The 17,987-nt window shown below is 46.1% G+C and overlaps 1 protein-coding gene across 7 annotated transcripts in view; it reads left to right on the forward strand.

Annotated features, from left to right (window-relative positions):
* Positions 1-16,072, forward strand: part of TEX52 (testis expressed 52) — a 17,087-nt gene extending 1,015 nt beyond the window's left edge. For 4 of the 7 annotated variants that reach the window (XM_072799441.1, XM_072799442.1, XM_072799440.1 and 1 more), the window contains 4 exons: positions 203-753; positions 4,749-5,238; positions 15,183-15,333; positions 15,524-16,072. In XM_072799441.1, coding sequence (XP_072655542.1) covers positions 203-753; positions 4,749-5,043 — 846 coding nt within the window. In that variant the 3' untranslated portion in view covers positions 5,044-5,238; positions 15,183-15,333; positions 15,524-16,072. Of the gene's footprint in view, positions 1-202; positions 812-3,531; positions 4,003-4,748; positions 5,239-15,182; positions 15,334-15,523 lie in introns of those variants that run through there. The other 3 variants (XM_072799444.1, XM_072799445.1, XM_072799446.1) reach the window with 3 other exon arrangements.
* Positions 16,073-17,987: the final 1,915 nt, after the last annotated feature.

Below are 17,987 nucleotides of genomic sequence, written 5' to 3' on the forward strand. Positions count from 1 at the left end.
CAAGGTGAGAAACCCAGGGGGACCCTCCAGAGCAGACCGGACTTCTGACGGCAGGCCCAGCCCGCAGACGCCGTGGCCAGGCCCGGCCACCAGGGTCCCGACCAGAAGCCGGGGTGTGAGCGGGCCTGCAGCCTGGCCTCTCCGCAGCTGCTCCCGGGACGAAGGCAGGGCGCTCCCCAGGCTCCCTCTGGTCTCTCCCCAGATGGCCCAGGCCAGCGAGCCCCTCCTGACGTCCCAGACGCGGGCCCGGCGCGAGTTCCTCCTCCCTGGTGCGGCCCGGGCGTGGCCTGGCTTCACCCCGCAGGCCTACCGCCGGCTGGCTCTGAGGCTGCCGCCCTGCACCGCGCGCAAGGCCGAGGTGCGCCGCCGGCTGCTCCGCCCCGAGAAGGACGCGGCGCAGCACACCTGGGGCTTCCACACGTGGCTGGACGTGGGCCGCCTGCCCGCCGCCTTCCCCACCAGGCCCGACAGGCCCTACGATAGCAACGTGTGGCGCTGGCTGACCGACCCCGAGGCCCACGGCAGGCCCCCTGCGGAGCCCCCCATCCCTCCTCCCTCCTGGATGGGTCAGAACAGCTTTCTCACCTTCATCTGCTGCACTCCCATCTTCGTGGACGAGAACAGGAAGAACCAGGTGACTGTCAGGGCCGTGCAGGAACTGAGAGAGCTGGAGAAACTCAAGCTGAGGAGTGAAGCCAGGGCCCCTCCGCTCGATGCCAAGGGCAACATCCTGCCCCCAAAGAACTTCAAGAAGTAAGAGAAGCTCCTTCCTCGGTGGGGGGTGGAGCTCACCCAACCTGCTCCTGTTCAGGTGACCCCTCCCTCTCTCTGATCCCCATTTCTCTCGTCTGCCTTGGGACTCTAATCCTCCTGCCTTTGGTCACAGTCATGGGTTCTGAATGTAGCTGGAGGGAAAGTGTAGGTGCAAAGGAAGGACAGCTGGAGGAGGTCACTTAACCATTTAACTAGATTGACCAAGAGGCAACTAGATGCATAACACCGGCTAGGCCCTGGGGGTACAGAAAAAGGTCAGTCGGTTTAGGAAAAGCAGATATCTCCTAGAGGCTTGAGAAGGCAGCTAAGACTGCCAGATGCTAGGTGTCCAAAGTGTGACACAGACAGTGGGTGTCGTAAGACTATCAATTACTGGTGGAAAGAGCTAGAGTTCCGGATTCAATTCCATCACTGATGAAATGGAGCCGGTCAAGACCACGTCTCCCTCAATGGGTGAAGATAAAATGGTTTAATGAATATATGAAAGCACTGAACAAAAAGCAGATGTTATTACAGAACTCCAGAGGGGGAAGGGGCACCTGTGGGCTGGGGCATACCCCCAGGAAGGCTTTGGGCGAAAACCAGGTAAGGCTGGAAGAGTAGGGGGCCCTCAGAAAGGTAAAAAGGAGGAGATGGAGGGGTGACCGGTCTGAGTAGAGACAGGAATGAGGTTAATGGAGAACCCTGGAGTTCTCCCTCCCTGCCCACCGTAGGAACACAGCACAGTCCTCTCTGTGCTGAATGCAGTTACCACAAGGGATGAGGCAGGAAAGGGGGTGGGGAATAAGGATAGACTATCTCAAATTCCAACCCCAAGGGCATTAACAGAAGCATTGAGGAGCTAGAGGGGAAGTAGTGATTTTTTCTCTTTTCCAAAAATGCCAGGAGTCGATGATTTTGAGAGAAGGTTATTCTCTCTGCAATCCTTGCAGTACGGATTGTTGATTGCTAGTACGTGCTAACACTAGGCATACAAAGGTGATAAGACTTAGATCACTCCTCAAAAAAAAAAAAAAAAAAATTCAGCGAAATGATAGTACCAGATATTCTACTCATTTGAGCTATAATGTTTGGAAACTCCCACTACCCCAGATAGAAACTATTACTAGCAACCACATTTTACAAAAAAGTCCTCTGAATAGGGGAAGTCACTTATCTTGCTCAAGTCATGATGGCCAGTAAGTGGCAAAGCTGGGATGTGAACCCAGACAGCTCAGTTCTGGAGCTGTATTCTCAACCACTAGGCTCCACTTTCCCTCTTGCCTGACTGGGGTATCAGACAAGTTCACAGCTCCTTCTGATGTGATATAGGGTTCTATAAAGACAGCATAAAAGAAACACAATTATGCACGAAAAGAACTTAGTGCAATGCCCAGCGTACAGTGAATGTGTGTGTGAGGGTGGAAGCCACATGGGTTCAGGAGCTGCACAGATCTAGGTAGCAATCTACCCAGCTCAATCACAAACATGACTTTCTCTGAGCCTCACTTTCGCCAAGTATGGATTAGAGATGTACCCGGTACTTTCAGGCTTGTTGGAAGATGAAAGGGCGTGGTGTCTGGCATAGACAGGGGGCTCAGTAAAGTGTGTCATTACTATGGCGTCCCCGTGAGAGAAGGATCCTTGTTTCCCTCTGTTTGTTGCTGGAGGCCTAGTCCCGGGAGCCAGGAATGAAGGAGTCCCAGACAAGGTTTTGCTGTTCACAGAAGGCATGGTACTTGAGCTGAACCTTGAAGGATGTGTAGGAGTTCAACAGGAGGGAATAAGACAGAATGGCGGGAGGGAGAGCCCATCCAGTCCTGCTGTTTCTTTTCAGCAGTTCTGTAAGGGGTTAAAATATAGCTAAATGTTCACTACCTCAGGGGTGCCTGGGTGGCTCAGTCGGTTGAGTGGCCAATTCTCAGTGTCAGATCAGATCATCATCTCAGGGTCCTCGGGCCCGAGCCCTATGTACAGGTCCATGCCGGGCTCCACACTCAGCAGGGCATCTGCTCATGGGTTCCCTCTCTCCCACTCCTTCTACCCCTCCCCCTGCTCATGTTTGCCCTGTCTCTCAAAAATAAATAAATAAATAAATAAATAGGTAAATAGGTAAATAAATAAATAAATAAATCTTTTTTAAAAAGTCTCTAGATCAGCGAGAGAGCACATTTTGAGCATGAGAGATCCAGAGAAGTCTTCAGACAGATCTAAGCTTCAAAATGCCCATGGGGGATCCCTGGGTGGCGCAGCGGTTTGGCGCCTGCCTTTGGCCCAGGGCGCGATCCTGGAGACCCGGGATCGAATCCCACATCGGGCTCCCGGTGCATGGAGCCTGCTTCTCCCTCTGCCTGTGTCTCTGCCTCTCTCTCTCTCTGTGACTATCATGAATAAATAAATAAAATCTTTTAAAAAAAAAAATGCCCATGGCGTTGCTGAGAAATGGGACATTTATATACAAACCCAGCCGTTCTCAACTCTGATAGTACATTGCAGTCACCTGGGCCTCTTTAAAAAATGTTGAGGTTTAAGTCCCACCCCTGAGATTCTAACTCAGTTGGCATGAGGGCAGGGCGGGGGGGGGGGGGGGGGGGGGCAGAGATTTTTAAAAAGCTCCCTCCTAGGAGTGATTTCTAATGTGCAGCCAGGCCTGAGAATGTCCGATGTAAACCAAAGACAGCAAACAGGGATATCTGCCGGACGAGCCCCAATACATGTTGAAGCACAAACTTACCACTATTCAACCGTTTTTTGTTTTTTGTTTTTCTTTTTTTAAAGTCAGTCTCTCTCTGTTGAACCTAACACTACAGGCCTGTTGAAGAGGGAGCCATCAGACCAGGTGTCGTACAGCAGCGGGTCAGAGCAGGAAGGGTTCTCGGATGTCATCATGCTCACCAGTGATGGGAAGGGGCACCTGAGCCCTGAGCTGCATTCTCTACTTTCTCCAGCACTGCATTAGTAGAGGACGTGGGACAAAAGGAAAGAATCTGGATAATGATATACAGATAATATGTAAAAAGAATGGGAGATTGACCATCTAAATAACATAATTTCATCATCTGAACACCAAACACACAATACAGGGTGCACGCTATCTGGCATAGACCAATATCCAACACGGAAGAGAGGCAGAAGGGATTCCCTTCAACACAATCATTCGCTAGCTTGTGTTAGATTAATAGAAAAATGCTGGTAAAACATGGCTTTACACCTCAGTCTCAAGATGTACATGACAAATATGCTTTCAGGGTAGGTATAAATGCCTTATCTTCTTATGGCACTGGCATTAATGACAACAGTTGGTCGGTCTTTACCACTCTCAAAATATAATAGGATCCCCCTACTTGGAGCACCTGGGTGTCTCGGTTGGGTAAGCGTCCAACTCTTGTTTTCACTCAAGTCCTGATCTCAGGGTTGTGAGATCAAGCCCCATGTTGGGCTCCTCAATGAGCACAGAGTCTGCTTGGGATTCTCTCCCCCCACCTTTGCCCCTCCCCTCCCTGTGCTCTCTCTCTCTCTCTAAAAATTAAAAAACAAACCAACCAGGATCCCAGTGATGCTTCTTTCTTATTTTGAATGATATTAGTTTGGGACCTTGATTGGTTGGCATTTTGTCATTGTCATAATTTGAGATAATTCTGATTTTTTAAAAAGCCTACAGACTTTTTTAAAAAGTAACCTCTATATGCAACACAAACCTCAAACTCACAACCCTGAGATCAAGAGTCAGATGCTCTACCGACTAAGCCAGCCAGGCACACTGAGTCTACAGAACTTTTAAGTATAGTTTGATATTTAATATCAAGTCTTTTCCAAAAACTTGAGAGGAACATGAAGAGTTACAAATTTGGGGGCTTACCCTTGTAGCACTGTGAAAATGAACTGTAATTAAGCTCTGAAAAAAAGCATATCCTGTTTCCCTCCATACTCCTCCCACCATGCCCGCACCTCTCCTTTGACCTCTCTGTTCTCTGCACACCTCTTCCCCTCAACAGGTACCGGCACATCTCCGCTGGTGGAAGGTTTGAGCCCCAAGGCCTCCAGCTAATGCCCAACCCACTTCCCAATGATTTTGCCAGGGGCTGGCCCTGCCCGAACCCTCTGCCTCATTACCAGGAGAAGGTGCTAAAACTGGCCTTGCTGCCTAGTGCACCCCTGAGCCAGGACCTTGTGAGGAATTACCAAACCCTGATAGAGAACCGGGTTGCCTTGCCCCTCTGTCATCTCTCCGAGGCACCACCTGGCAAAACCTTAACAAGGAAGATGAAGAGAAGACCTGGACAGACCTAAAGAGCCTCCAGCTGGGCAAGGCCAATGCATCTTCAGCAAGAAGCCTTTGGGGATGCTCAAGGACTGGCTTCTGCAGAACAGAGCCTCTCCACTCTCCCTCCAACCTCAAGCCACCTCTGTCTTCCAGGGCTCCTGAAGATGCTACTGACACTCTAAATTTTTATCTGTCTTCCTTGGAGGACTCTCTCATAGCAGGTGGGAAGAATGAGTGGAGGAGAGCAGGCCGGGTGGGGGGGGCAGTTTCTAGGGACAGAATGAGGAGGGGGAGGAATAAGGTGTGTGTGTGTTGGGATGGGGGACAAGACACTGTAAGAAATGTGGCTAGGAAGTTAACTCTACTCCCATAATCCATCTGGAACAGAACTGGGATTGGTCAGGGTACAAGAAGCTTCTTGGACAAAATAACCTCAATTCCACACCTCCCTAGACCATGTGATGTCTGGACAAAGACCAAAAGCAGCTATGCTGGGTTGCAGTTCCCATGTAGGGCTTGGGAGTGGAGGTCAGGACAAGGCTGGCCCTAGAGGATGGAAGAAGTCAGGTCTGAGGAAGGCAGACCAGGTCTCTGTGGAGGGACAGTAGTAGAGCAAAGTAGAGACTGAAGGCAAAGTAGAGACTGAAGCATTATGTTAGGACCTTGGGCCTGTGCTACAGTTAACCCTGGGTGCCTCAGCTCTGGTCATGGAGAGCCAGAGACAAGGGGCCTAGAGTGGAGGCCAGAGAATCCTGTTGGTCAGAGAGGTGCTGCCCCCAGCTGGGGTGGAGACTGGGGTGGGAGGCCCAGTAGGAGGGGTAGCAGGGAGCTGGCTGGAAGGAGAGAAGTTGCATAGTGGGGGCCCACAACACCTCCTCTTACCCCTGTCATACTCCAGGTTGGTGGGCTTCTCCTGGGCTTCTGGTCATTGCCCTCTTGCCCACTTTTCTCAAGGTACCTGGGAATCAAAACCCCATCAGGGTTCTAGCCCTGCTTTCACCATTTTTTTTTAAAGATTTTATTTATTTATTCATGAGAGAGAGAGGCAGAGGGAGAAGCAGGCTCCATGCAGGGAGCCCGATGTGGGACTCGATCCTGGGACTCCAGGATCATGCCCTGGGCCAAAGGCAGGCACTAAACCACTGAGCCACCCAGGGATCCCCTTGCTTTCACCATTAACCAGCTATATGACCTTTGGGAAGGGCATTGTTACCTTCAGTTTCCTCATGGGCACAGTGGGAGCCACTAGGGTACAAATGAGCAGTATAAATAAAATGATATAAGAGAAATATATGCAAAGTGTCTGGCACATTGTAGGCCCTCCGTTAATGATGCTATCAACCAGGAATTATTCATAGGATAAAAACAACGGGTGGGAAATTATTCAGCCAAAAGGAGGCTTGAAGTACTGACACAGGCTACAATGCAGATGAACCTTGAAAATATGATGCTGAGGGGCACCTGGGTGGCTCAGTGGGTTAAGCATCTTGCCTTTGGCTCAGGTCATGATCCCAGGGTCCCAGGATTGAGTCCCACATTGGTGTGTGTGGGGGGGTGTTCCTGCTTGCTCAATGAGGGGTCTGCTTCTCCCTCTTCTTCTGTTCTCCCTCCCCCACATCCTGCTGGTGCTTTCTCTCTCTCTCTCTCTCTCTCCCTCTCTCTCTCTCAAATAAATAAATATTTTAAGAAATGACACCCAGGGGCACTTGGGTGGCTCAGTGGTTGAGCATCTGCCTTTAGCTCAGGTCATGATTCCGGGGTCCTGGGATTGGGCTTTCTGCAGGGAGCCTGCTTCTCCCTCTGCCTGTGTCTCTGCCTCTCTCTCTGGGTCTCTCATGAGCAAATAAATAAAATCTTTCTTAAAAATGCCAGAAACAAAAGGCCACATGTGGTATGATTCTATTTCTATGAATGATCTGGAATAGGTGAATCCATAGAGAGGTGAATTCGTGCTGGGGGAGGAGGAAGTGGGAACTGACTGCTCAGTGGGTACAGGGTTTTCTTTTAGGGTGGTAAAAATAGTTTGGCACTAGATAGAAGTGCTGGTTGCCCAACATGAATGAACAAAATGCCACTGAATTGCTTACTTTAAAAATGGCTATTGTTTTTTTTATGTGAACTTCATCTTCATTAAAAATAATTGCAACAAATAGGGTGTGATAGAGACTTTCCAAATTTCCTTCTGGTTCTAGATCTATAGTTCTATTTGGCAGTCCTTCTCCTGAACACTTCTCCCCAGGATGTGTGTGTGGGATGGGTGGGGATGACCAGAGTCAAGGGCTGAAGGAGGATTCCCAAGTACTCCAGGGAATGACAGAGCTCTGGGAATGTGCCCATTCTTCCCACACTGGGTTGCGAATGGTGGTGAAGAGCAGGAGGCCCCTGTACCTAGGATCCTAACAGGTCAGAACCAGGTAGGCCATGGAGACACAAGTGGAACCCTATCAGGGTTTAGATGGCAAACCAAGGCCCATGGGGAAGTGACTTGCTCTGAGCTACAACTTTTGAGGGAAGCAGAGTGAACATCCCTTTCCCAACATACCCAGAACACCTTGTGCTCTGCTGAGTGCCACCAGCCTCTTGGACATTAATTAATCGCAGCCTCAGAGCCACTTCTTGATCAACACCTCCCCCTCTGCCACCTAAGCCAGGTATTGCTGTCATGAGCTGGGTTGCTGAAGCCAGTTCAGGTTCCCGAGTTACTGGGGCCAGAAAGAATGGTTGGAGCTCAGTGAGTGCCGGGAGCTGTGGGTCTGGGAACCTCTGGGGAAGTGCAGGGCCAACCACACTGTCAACCATGCTCTTTTTTTTTTTTTTTTAAGATTTTATTTATTCATGAGAGACACACAGAGAGAGGCAGAGACATAGGCAGAGGGAGAAGCAGGCTCCCCTTGGGGAGCCCGATACGGGACTCAGTCTCAGGACCCTGGGATCACACCCTGAGCTGAAGGCAGACATTCAACCACCAAGCCATCCAGTTGGCCCTCAACCATGCTCTTTGGTCTTCAGTCTTCATGTAGCTATGTGCCACACTTGTCCTGTCTCATTGCCAACCCTCAAAAAGCCCCATTGCTGCTCCCTGAGGTGACAAATCAGACATCCTCCACCTCCAGACTCACTTCCCACCTTCCTTAGGACCCTCTGGCCTTTTTGTTTCTACTCAAGGCTGACTCACTCCAAGCCCTTCTTCGTCTTCTTCTCTTCCCCCTCCAAGCCCTCTCCTACGTGTACTGTCCACTGAACCACATACATTTACTTATTTACAATGTAAATAATTGCTTCTTTCTATTTATCATTATAATTAGTGGTTTCTGTGGCTAGTCACATAGTTGCCCATCTCATGGTCACCTCAAGCCAGCACACTCTCTGCAGGTCCCAGGACAGAACATCACCATGCTGCCGAATCATGCCATTGTTCCTATGCCAAGGTAAAGTTTCCATTGTTCCAATCCCAGCACCACTCTCCCAAATGTTCACTGAGCACTCATACCAGGTAACACACACAGTTCCCCGCAAACAGTCGGTGACTTCTTTAGCAGATTACCACTAGGAAATGAAGGTCATGGCCAGGGGTGCCAAGGGCAGGCCCAAAGCTTCGGCAAGGAGAGAGGGGAAAACGGAAGCAGGAAAGAAAGCAGATAAACCCAAGAGAGAGGAGGGGAAGGGCTGAAGCCAGAAGAAAGGTAAAACAGGAGTCTCTGAAGCAACGAAGTCTGGAATGTACAGAGGCACCAGGGAGCTTTGTCATTCCTCTGGGGGAGTTTGCAGAATCCAGATTTGGGCACAGAGCCCAGCAGGTGAGAGGAATTGGCAAGTATGTCCTGAGGGTGCAAGAGAAAGGGGAATGAGTAGAACGGGGTCTGGAGTGGGTGCCTAAGGCTTAGTTGGATTCTGCTACTGGTGAAATTCGAGTGGGGCACTCAACGGGCTGTTCTAGTGTCTCACCACCTGAGTAGATGGCATAATAATGGCATGTTTCCTCCTGTACTGAGAGTCCTGATGAACCATTCATTCAACAACTTTGTGTAAGAAGAGAGAGGATAAAAGACCCACTCTTAGAAAGACTAGGATCTGATGGGAAGGTGGACAAGTAATTTAAAATAGTGTGAGAAATTGTATCATAGATAACCAATCCAGTTGTACTCTGGGAGCAGAGGGGAGGGGCATCTGAGAGGGTGCATGTGCGTGTCTATGTGCATGTACAGTTCCCAAATAACAGCAAACATTTACTCAGCACTCATTAGGCAATGTTTTGAGAACTTTCCAAGAATCACCCCATTTAATCCTCAAAATACTATGAGATAGGTCCCATTACAATCTCCATTTTATTTTATTTTATTTTATTTTTTTACAATCTCCATTTTAAAGATGAGTAAACTGAGCCATAGAGAGTGCTTAACAAGTTTGCTACTCTGCCTCTCGTTTAAACTTCAGAAAGATTCTACAAATTACGTGTCATTTCAGTTTTACAGGAGAGAAAGTAATACTAAGAGCTTGAGCACTTCACTCAGAGTCACCCAATTAGTTAAAGACTGGGTCAGAATACTTGACCAAGCTTGTCTGCGTTCAGTGTACCATGTTCGGTCTGTTTTCATCAATAGAGATGAACACTTGAATTTTCTGTTTTTTGGTTTTGCCATCCACAAAATAGGAGAAAATCACCCAAGTGTCAAATATAAAAGGTGGTCATACCCTGGTAGTTTTTGGGGTGGAGGAAGAGTGATCAATTTCAAAACTGGCACAGACTTCCTGTGACCCTTGCCGGACAAGAGAATTCTGGAAAACAGCTTTATTCCTATCCTCAGCAGATCTGACAGGGCCAGAGGAGAAAGCCTGAAATAGAACTGGCTGCCCTTAACCTTTCATGGGCTCAAGGGAGCTGTTTGTCTAGCTCTGAATAACCCATTCTATGAAGAATATTCTGGGAATTTCCTTATGTGGCAGAGTAATGTCTGGGTGATTTCACTGTGCCAAATGAGCTCTCCTCTCCACCCCTACCATCAGAGATAAGGATCAGCACTACTGAGCCTTGAAGAAAAAAGGTTTAAAAAAAGAGGTATAAAGGCATTTATTTATTTTTTTAAATACAGATCACCTTTTTTCTAAGACTATTTATTTTTTATTTATGATAGTCACAGAGAGAGAGAGAGAGGCAGAGACACAGGCAGAGGGAGAAGCAGGCTCCCTGCACCGGGAGCCCGACATGGGATTCGATCCCGGGTCTCCAGGATCACGCCCTGGGCCAAAGACAGGCGCCAAACCACTGCACCACCCAGGGATCCCATATAAAGATATTTAAAGACAGGAAAGTTTATCCCAAGGAAGGGTAGATCTGCCCCTCTCCCTCCCCGAACTGAAGGAACCAGTTCATCTCCATCTCCACTGAGGCTTGGACAAGAAGGCAGGGATTTTGAATAATGGCTATAGAGATTTGGGTTAGATACAAAGAACTTCCTGAAACAGCAGAGCGTTGCTGGCATAGATTATATCAGGTTCAAGGAAACGAGCCTTGAATGTATTCAAACCAGTACCATCCAGTAGAAATATAATAGACACATATATGTGATATGTGACTTTAAATTTGTTAGTTGCCATATTAAAAAAAAGTAGGACGTTGGGGCACCTGGGTGGCTCGTTGGTTGAGCTTCTGACTCTTGGTTTTGGCTCAGGTTGTGATCTTGGGGTCATGAGACTGAGCCCCGCATGGGGCTCTAAGCTCGGTGCAAAGTCCACTCAAGACTCCTCTCCCCTGCGTCTCCCCCTCCCCCACCCCACACTCACACTCTCTCCCTCTCCTCAAATAAATAAAATCTTGAAAAAAAAAAGTAATAAATTAAAAAGTAAAAAGAACCCGGTGAGGGATCCCTGGGTGGCGCAGCGGTTTGGCGCCTGCCTTTGGCCCAGGGCGCGATCCTGGAGACCCGGGATCGAATCCCACGTCGGGCTCCCGGTGCATGGAGCCTGCTTCTCCCTCTGCCTGTGTCTCTGCCTCTCTCTCTCTCTCTGTGACTATAATAAATAAATTTAAAAAAAAAATTAAAAAAAAAAAAAGAACCCGGTGAAGTTCATTTTTATAACATATTTTATTGAATACAATAGATCCAAAATATTATCAACATAAAATAATGTAAACTATGGAAAAATAATTGAGGTATTCCACATTGTTTCTTGTATTGTGTTCAATACATCTGGTGTATATTTACATGTACAGCAAAGCTCTCTTTAGACTAGCCACACCTCAAGTGCTCCATAACCACATACATGTAGCTGGTGACTGCTGTCTTGACCAGCACAAATCTAGACTTACTAATGATTGTCTGACACCAGATGGCAAATATAAGATGTGGCCTGGTTTTCTCTAAAGGCAGAAAGTTCTCTGGAAGACCCAGACCCTTGAGGGTGAAAACCTTATGCTTGGAGCCCCTCTCAGCCTCCCTTGTCCCTAGAAATACAAAGACCCATCACCCTCTGAATGTTCTAGAACTCACAGGCAGTGTTCTGTGTATTCTTTCAGTGGAGGGAATCCCGACTCACATCTGTGGGACTCAGGGTTTGGCGGCTTGTTAACCAGGTGGGAAAAGCCAGGAGAAAGGGTTCCATCTTGGGTAGATGAGATAGCTTGATTCTCTCCATGGCAGGAGACAATGTTCCTTATCCCAGCCAGTGTTCCTGGTGTGTGAGTGACTGGTCACCGGAGAAGCCAGGCTGGACAGCGGGGAGGGAGAGGGGCAGATCTACCCTGTCCTGGGTGTGTGTAGGGACAAGCACTGCCCCAGCCCAGCCTATCTTACCTGCAAGCATCCCGAGTTCTCTGTCTGTGACCCTCTTCCTCCAGCAATGAGCACAGCCTCTCCCTCACCTTCTCATCTCTGCCCGACATCATCTACCCACACCCCGACGCCCATGGCTCTGTCTCCTCTCATCCTGCTCTATTTGTCTTCAGCACTTACCACTACTTGACAACATAAATGTGGCTGTTTATTGTCTGCCTTCTTCATTAGAATGTGGACTCCATGAGAGCGGGGTCTGCATCTGGTCCACCACTGTGTGTGCCCAGAGCCTACCTCAGTGTCTGACATATAGTCGGTACTCAATAGTTTTTGACTGAACAAAAGGAAAACTTGCTATAATTCAGAGAACTGATGCAGCGAGAGAGCCAAATCCCAAGCTCCCTTTTTTTTTCTCACAAAATTCCTGATTTGGGGTCCATTTGCTTCAACATCTATGTGAACCACAAGGTGAAATAAATGAGAGAAATTACAGACATTTCCCAAGTGGCTTGGAAAGGAAAATCTGCTAGATTGCTTCTATTCCTAAGAATAGAAGACTGGTTTAATCTTCCTCAGTAGTGCTCCTGAAAGTTTTCTCCACCTGTCTCATCATTAGCATTCAATGTAGTTATTCCTTGTTAATGAATTGGTTTGTTGAGTTCTATAAATTTCAGGTTAAAAAATGACTTGGTGGAGGGGGTACCTGGCTGGCTTATCAGAACAGCATGCGACTTGCAATCGTGAGTTCAGCCCCACACTGGGTGCAGAGGTTACTAAAAATAAATAAACCTAAAAAAAAAAAAAAAAAAAAAAAAAAGACCAGGGGAGGGAAGTGAGGTAAGTTATTGGCAAAGACACAGACCACCCAGCTGAGGATACAAACTGGCCTCAGAACATTCCCTGGCACTTCTCCATCTTTTTTTTTTTTTTTTTTTTTTTTTAGAGTTAGACAAGCCTATTTTTTTTAAGTATAGTTAACATATCATATTAGTTCCAAGTGTACTGCATGGTGATTTGATGATTATATACATTACGCAGTGCTCATCATGGTAAGTGTAGTCACCATCAATCACTCTATGAAGCTATTACAATATTAATGATTATATTCCCTAGGCTGTAATTTTCACCCTCATGACTTTTTGTTTTAAAGCTAGAAGTTGGGATCCCTGGATGGCTCAGCAGTTTAGTGCCTGCCTTCAGCGCAGGGCATGATCCCGGAGTCCCATATCGGGCTCCCTGCATGGAGCCTGCTTCTCCCTCTGCCTGTGTTTCTGCCTCTCTCTGTGTCTCTCATGAATAAATAAAATCTTTAAAAAAAATAAAGCTAGAAGTTTGTACCTCTTAATTCCCTCTGTTTTGCCTATATCCCCACCCTCCCCTCTGGCAACCATCAATTTATTCTGTCCTTAAGGGTCTGTTTTTACTTTTTGTTTATTCATTTGTTTTGTTTTTTTAGATTCTGCATATAAATGAAATCACGTGACATTTGCCTTTCTCTCTTTATTTCACTGAGCATAATACCTAGGTCCATCCTTGTTGCTGAAAATGGCAAGATTTCATTCTTGTTTTTGGCTGAGTAGTATTCCACTGTGTGTGTTTGTGTACATTACATCATCTTTTTTATTCATTTATGGATGGACACTTGGGTTGCTTCCATATCTTGGCTATTGTAAATTATGCTGCAATATACGTAAGGGTGTATATATCTTTTGGGATTAGAGTTTTCATTTTCTGTGGGTAATTACCCAGAAGCAAGATTTTATACCACATCTTCTTTATCCATATATATATTGATGGACATTTAGGTTACTTCTGTATCTTGACTATTATAAATAATACTGCAATAAACATAGAGGTGCATATATATTATTGAAGTAGTGTTTTTGTTTTCATTTTTTAAAAGATTTATTCATGGAGGCACAGAGAGACAGAGACACAGGCAGAGGGAGGAAGGAGCCTGATGTGGGGCTCCATCCTGGGACCCCGGGATCATGACCCAAGCCAAAGGCAGATCCTCAAACACTGAGCAACCCAGGCACCCCAGTGTTTCCATTTTCTTTGGATAAATACCTAAGAGTAGAAGTACTGGATTATATGATAACTCTATTTTTAGTTTTTTGAGGAACCTCCATACTGTTTTTCAGTGGCTGCACCAGTTTGCATTCTTACCAACAATGCAAGAGGGATCCCCTTTCTCTACATCCTTGCCAGCACCTGTTGTTTTTCGTCTTTTTTGATAATGACTATTCTGACTGGTGTGAGATGATATCTCATTGTGATTTTGATTTCCCTGATGATGAATGATGTTGAGCATCTTTTCAAGTGTCTATTGACCATGAATGCCTTGTATGTCTTCTTTGGAAAAAATATCTATTCAGGTTCTCTACCCAAATTGGATTATTTGGGAGGGATTTTTGGTATTGAGTTGTATGAGTTCTTTATATATTCTCAATATTAGTCCCTTACCAGATACATCACTTGAAAATAATCTTCTCCCACTCAATAAGCTGCCTTTTTGTTTTACTGCTGGTTTCCTTCACTGTGCAGAAGCGTTTCATTTTGGTGTAGTCACAATTGTTTATTTTTGCTTTTGTTGCCACTACCTTTAGAGTCAGATCCACAAAAGTGTTGCTAAGGCTGATGTCCATGAGTTTACTGCCTGTTTTCTTTTAGTATTTTTATGCTTTCAGGTCAATGTATATGCTTTCATATACATTAATATGTTTAATCCATTTTATTTTTGTGTATGGTGAAATAAAGTGGTCCAGTTTCATTCTTTTGTATATTCCTGTCCAGTTTTCCCAACACCATTTTTTGAAGAGACATTTTCCCCATTGTATATTCTTGTTTCTTTTTTCATAGATTGACTGTATAAGCATGGGTTTCTTTCTGGGCTCTCTCTATTCTGTTCCATTGATTTATGTGTCTGTTTTTGTGCCAGTGCCATACTGTTTTGGTTACAATAGCTTGTAATATAACTTTAAATCTGGAAGATGATACCTCCAGCTGTTTTTCTTTTTCAAGTTTGCTTTGGCTATTCCGGGTCTTCTGTGGTTCCATACAAATTTTAGATGTTCTAGTTCTGTGAAAAATACTGATATTTTGATATGGATTGCATTGGGTGAGTACATTGCATTGGGTCCATCATCTTATCAAAGGAAGTTGGTTAGCTCTGAGAAAGAAGAACTCAGAGTTTTGTATTACCAGAACATCCCCATTCTCCCTGCAATTTGGGGGAAAAACAAATTTACAAAGGAAGAAAATAAAGATCACAAAAAGGCAAAAGAGAGTTTCCTTACCCCTGAGTCCCACTCCAAGATGGTAAGATAGACAGTGAATAGAAAGCATTGGTTTGGGTCACAGAACACAAGGACCAACGACTTTTTTTTGCACAGCTACATTTCAGAGAATGGCATTTCCTGAGTACTAGTGCTTCCCAGTTCCAAGCAACAAAGGCCTTGTCAGAGCAACTGAAAATGAGGTGATGCTGCCCCAACCTCACCCCACCCAAACTGCAAATTCTGAAGTCTCTATTCTACACCACAGGTATGTTTATTCTTCCCTGGGGTTCAGTCTGCAGACTGAACCTCACCTAAGAGTTCGGACACAGCCCTTCCATGTTGTCAGCCTGGCCCGAGGTGACTTTGCTAAGTGCTCTGGAATCATCTCATTCTTTCTTTTTTTTTTCTTTTTTTTTAAATCTTTTTTTTTTTTAATTTTTATTTATTTATGATAGGCACACAGTGAGAGAGAGAGAGGCAGAGACACAGGCAGAGGGAGAAGCAGACTCCCTGCACCGGGAGCCCGACGTGGGATTCGATCCCGGATCTCCAGGATCACGCCCTGGGCCAAAGGCAGACGCTAAACCGCTGCGCCACCCAGGGATCCCTGTCTCATTCTTGTTCATTGATAGTATTACTTTCAAAAAAATGAATTAATCAAGGCCTCTTGAAGATGTTGAAGAATTTTCAAACCTAAGGAGTGAATTGCCAAAAATAAAGTTGGAAGAGATACCTTTCAATACTGGGCCCATCCAGCATTGTAGTATGTAGGCCACTCGCTGATCTATCAGTGTATACAGTTGGTCCTAGTGAAGCAAACAGGAACCAATACAACATGTCAGTGGATCCTCCTTGACTTCTATCCCAGGCAAATGTGTGGTGATAATGGATGTCAAGGCATGGGAGGGAGCTGGAATAATTCCACTGAAACTGAGTGTAAATGAAACCAGGATGTGAGTAGGCCAGAACCTGATCAATAAAATCACACTACAGTTTGGTTTTCATTCTGTGCTTATCATCTTCATCAGTCTTCTTTGGCTTAGTGGACACTGAACAGGACTTTGGAGACAGAACACAAGGGTCCAATTCCAGGCTCTGCCATACAGTAACTGAATGTTAGGTGAGATTTCTAAGTGTATTAGCTTACTGGGACTTGCCATAACAATACCACTAACTGGATGGCTTACACAACAGAAATGTATTGCCTTACAGTTCTGGAGGCTGGAAGTCCTCCAAGATCAAGGTGCCAGAGAAGTTGGTTCTTTCTGAGGGTGCTGAGAAAGGTTCTGGCCCAGGCCCTCCTTCTCCTAGCTTCTAGTGGATACTGACAACCTTTGGTGTTCCTTGGCTTAGTGATGCATCATCCAGCCCTCCTGTTTATGTAGTGCTCTTCCTGTGTGCATCTCCGTGAACAAATTTTCACTTTTAGTAAGGACACAGTCATCTTGGATTAGGGCCACTCCTAATGACCTCATGTTAACTTGATTATCTCTTTAAAGACCCTACCTCCAAATAAGGAAGGTTACATTCTGAGGTGCTGGGAGTTGGGACTTTAACATACAAACTTGCAGGGGGGACACAGTTTAACTCATTGCACAGGGCCACTTCTCTCATCTGTAAACAGGGATCACAATGCAATTCTTCCTTAAAAAATTGTCATGGCTGTGAAAATACCTCAAACAGGCCACAAACAGACATCTTGTCTGTCTGAATATGTGCATGTGCCTTGGTGATGTGGGAATCAGACTGTGTCCCTAGGCCTTAACTGGGGCCATCCTGTAAGTCTCCAACACTGTGTGAGCAGGTACTTGACTTGATGCATTTTGATGATGGTGAAGATAAAGGGCTGGAAAGAAAAATCTGATGACAGTTGAGCCAGGGCTGTAAAAGGTGTGATTCCAAGTGCTGATGAGGAAGTGGAGAGCAAGGAACTTCCAAACACTGTTGACTGGAGGACACATTGGTATGAATAGTCTGGAGGGCGGGTTGGCATTATGCTAAAGGGGGAGAAGCTGTGTATCTGATGCCCCAGCCATTCCACACCTAGGAATGTACTCTAGATAAATGTTTACACGTGTGCCCAGGAGTTACGTCTAAAAAATATTCATAGCACCATTGTTTGTAATTGAAAAATAATCTAAGGGGTGCCTGGCTGGCTCAGTCAGTAGAGCCTGCGACTCTTGATCTCAGGGTCATGAGTTCAAGCTCCAGGTTGGGCATGGAGCCTACTTAAAACAAAAACAAATGAGAAATAACCTAAGTTTCCTAAACATGATGTATTCATAGAGGAACGACATTATAACAGTTAAAGAGAACTGAAAGGGTAATGAATATCTCATGGATAAATCTAATAAAATATTGAGCAATAAATGGGTCAGGCAAAACTAAATGACATGTTGCTTAGGGCACATATATACTCATATGCATGGAGAGGAAAAGAAGTATGGGAATGGTGAAAGTCCAGATTGAGGACGGGATTTTATCTGGGGAGAAGGAGAAGTGCAGGGGGCACTTCAACTATATTTATAATAGTTTGGTTATTTTTTTGACCGAGGTGGCCAATAAAAGGTATTGGTTATTCCTTATAACTTTCTGAGTGTTTGAATTTAATGCTTTTTAAAGAGCCAGGACTCCATAAACCTTACATAAAGAAGAGGGAGAAGCTGGGGCCCTGCTTGTGGGGAGACTCAGAGTTGCTCTTGCTGCCGCCTCTCCCTGGAAACCAGAACCCAGAGTAAATTAGCTAGATACTCTTGACAACTGCCAAACTGAAAGGCTGAGACCCAGAATGGTCCAGCCTCTCCTGTTGATGGAAGGAGAGGAGGAGTGAAGGACATTCTGAGGCTGCCCCTCTCTGCTCTACCTGGTTATCAGCCTGCACCCCAACCCTGAACTGCAGAGAACCCCAGCAGAGGGAAC

The sequence above is a fragment of the Canis lupus genome, chromosome 25 (genome assembly GCF_048164855.1).
Source record: "Canis lupus baileyi chromosome 25, mCanLup2.hap1, whole genome shotgun sequence".
In the NCBI taxonomy this organism is placed as follows: Eukaryota; Metazoa; Chordata; class Mammalia; order Carnivora; family Canidae; genus Canis; species Canis lupus.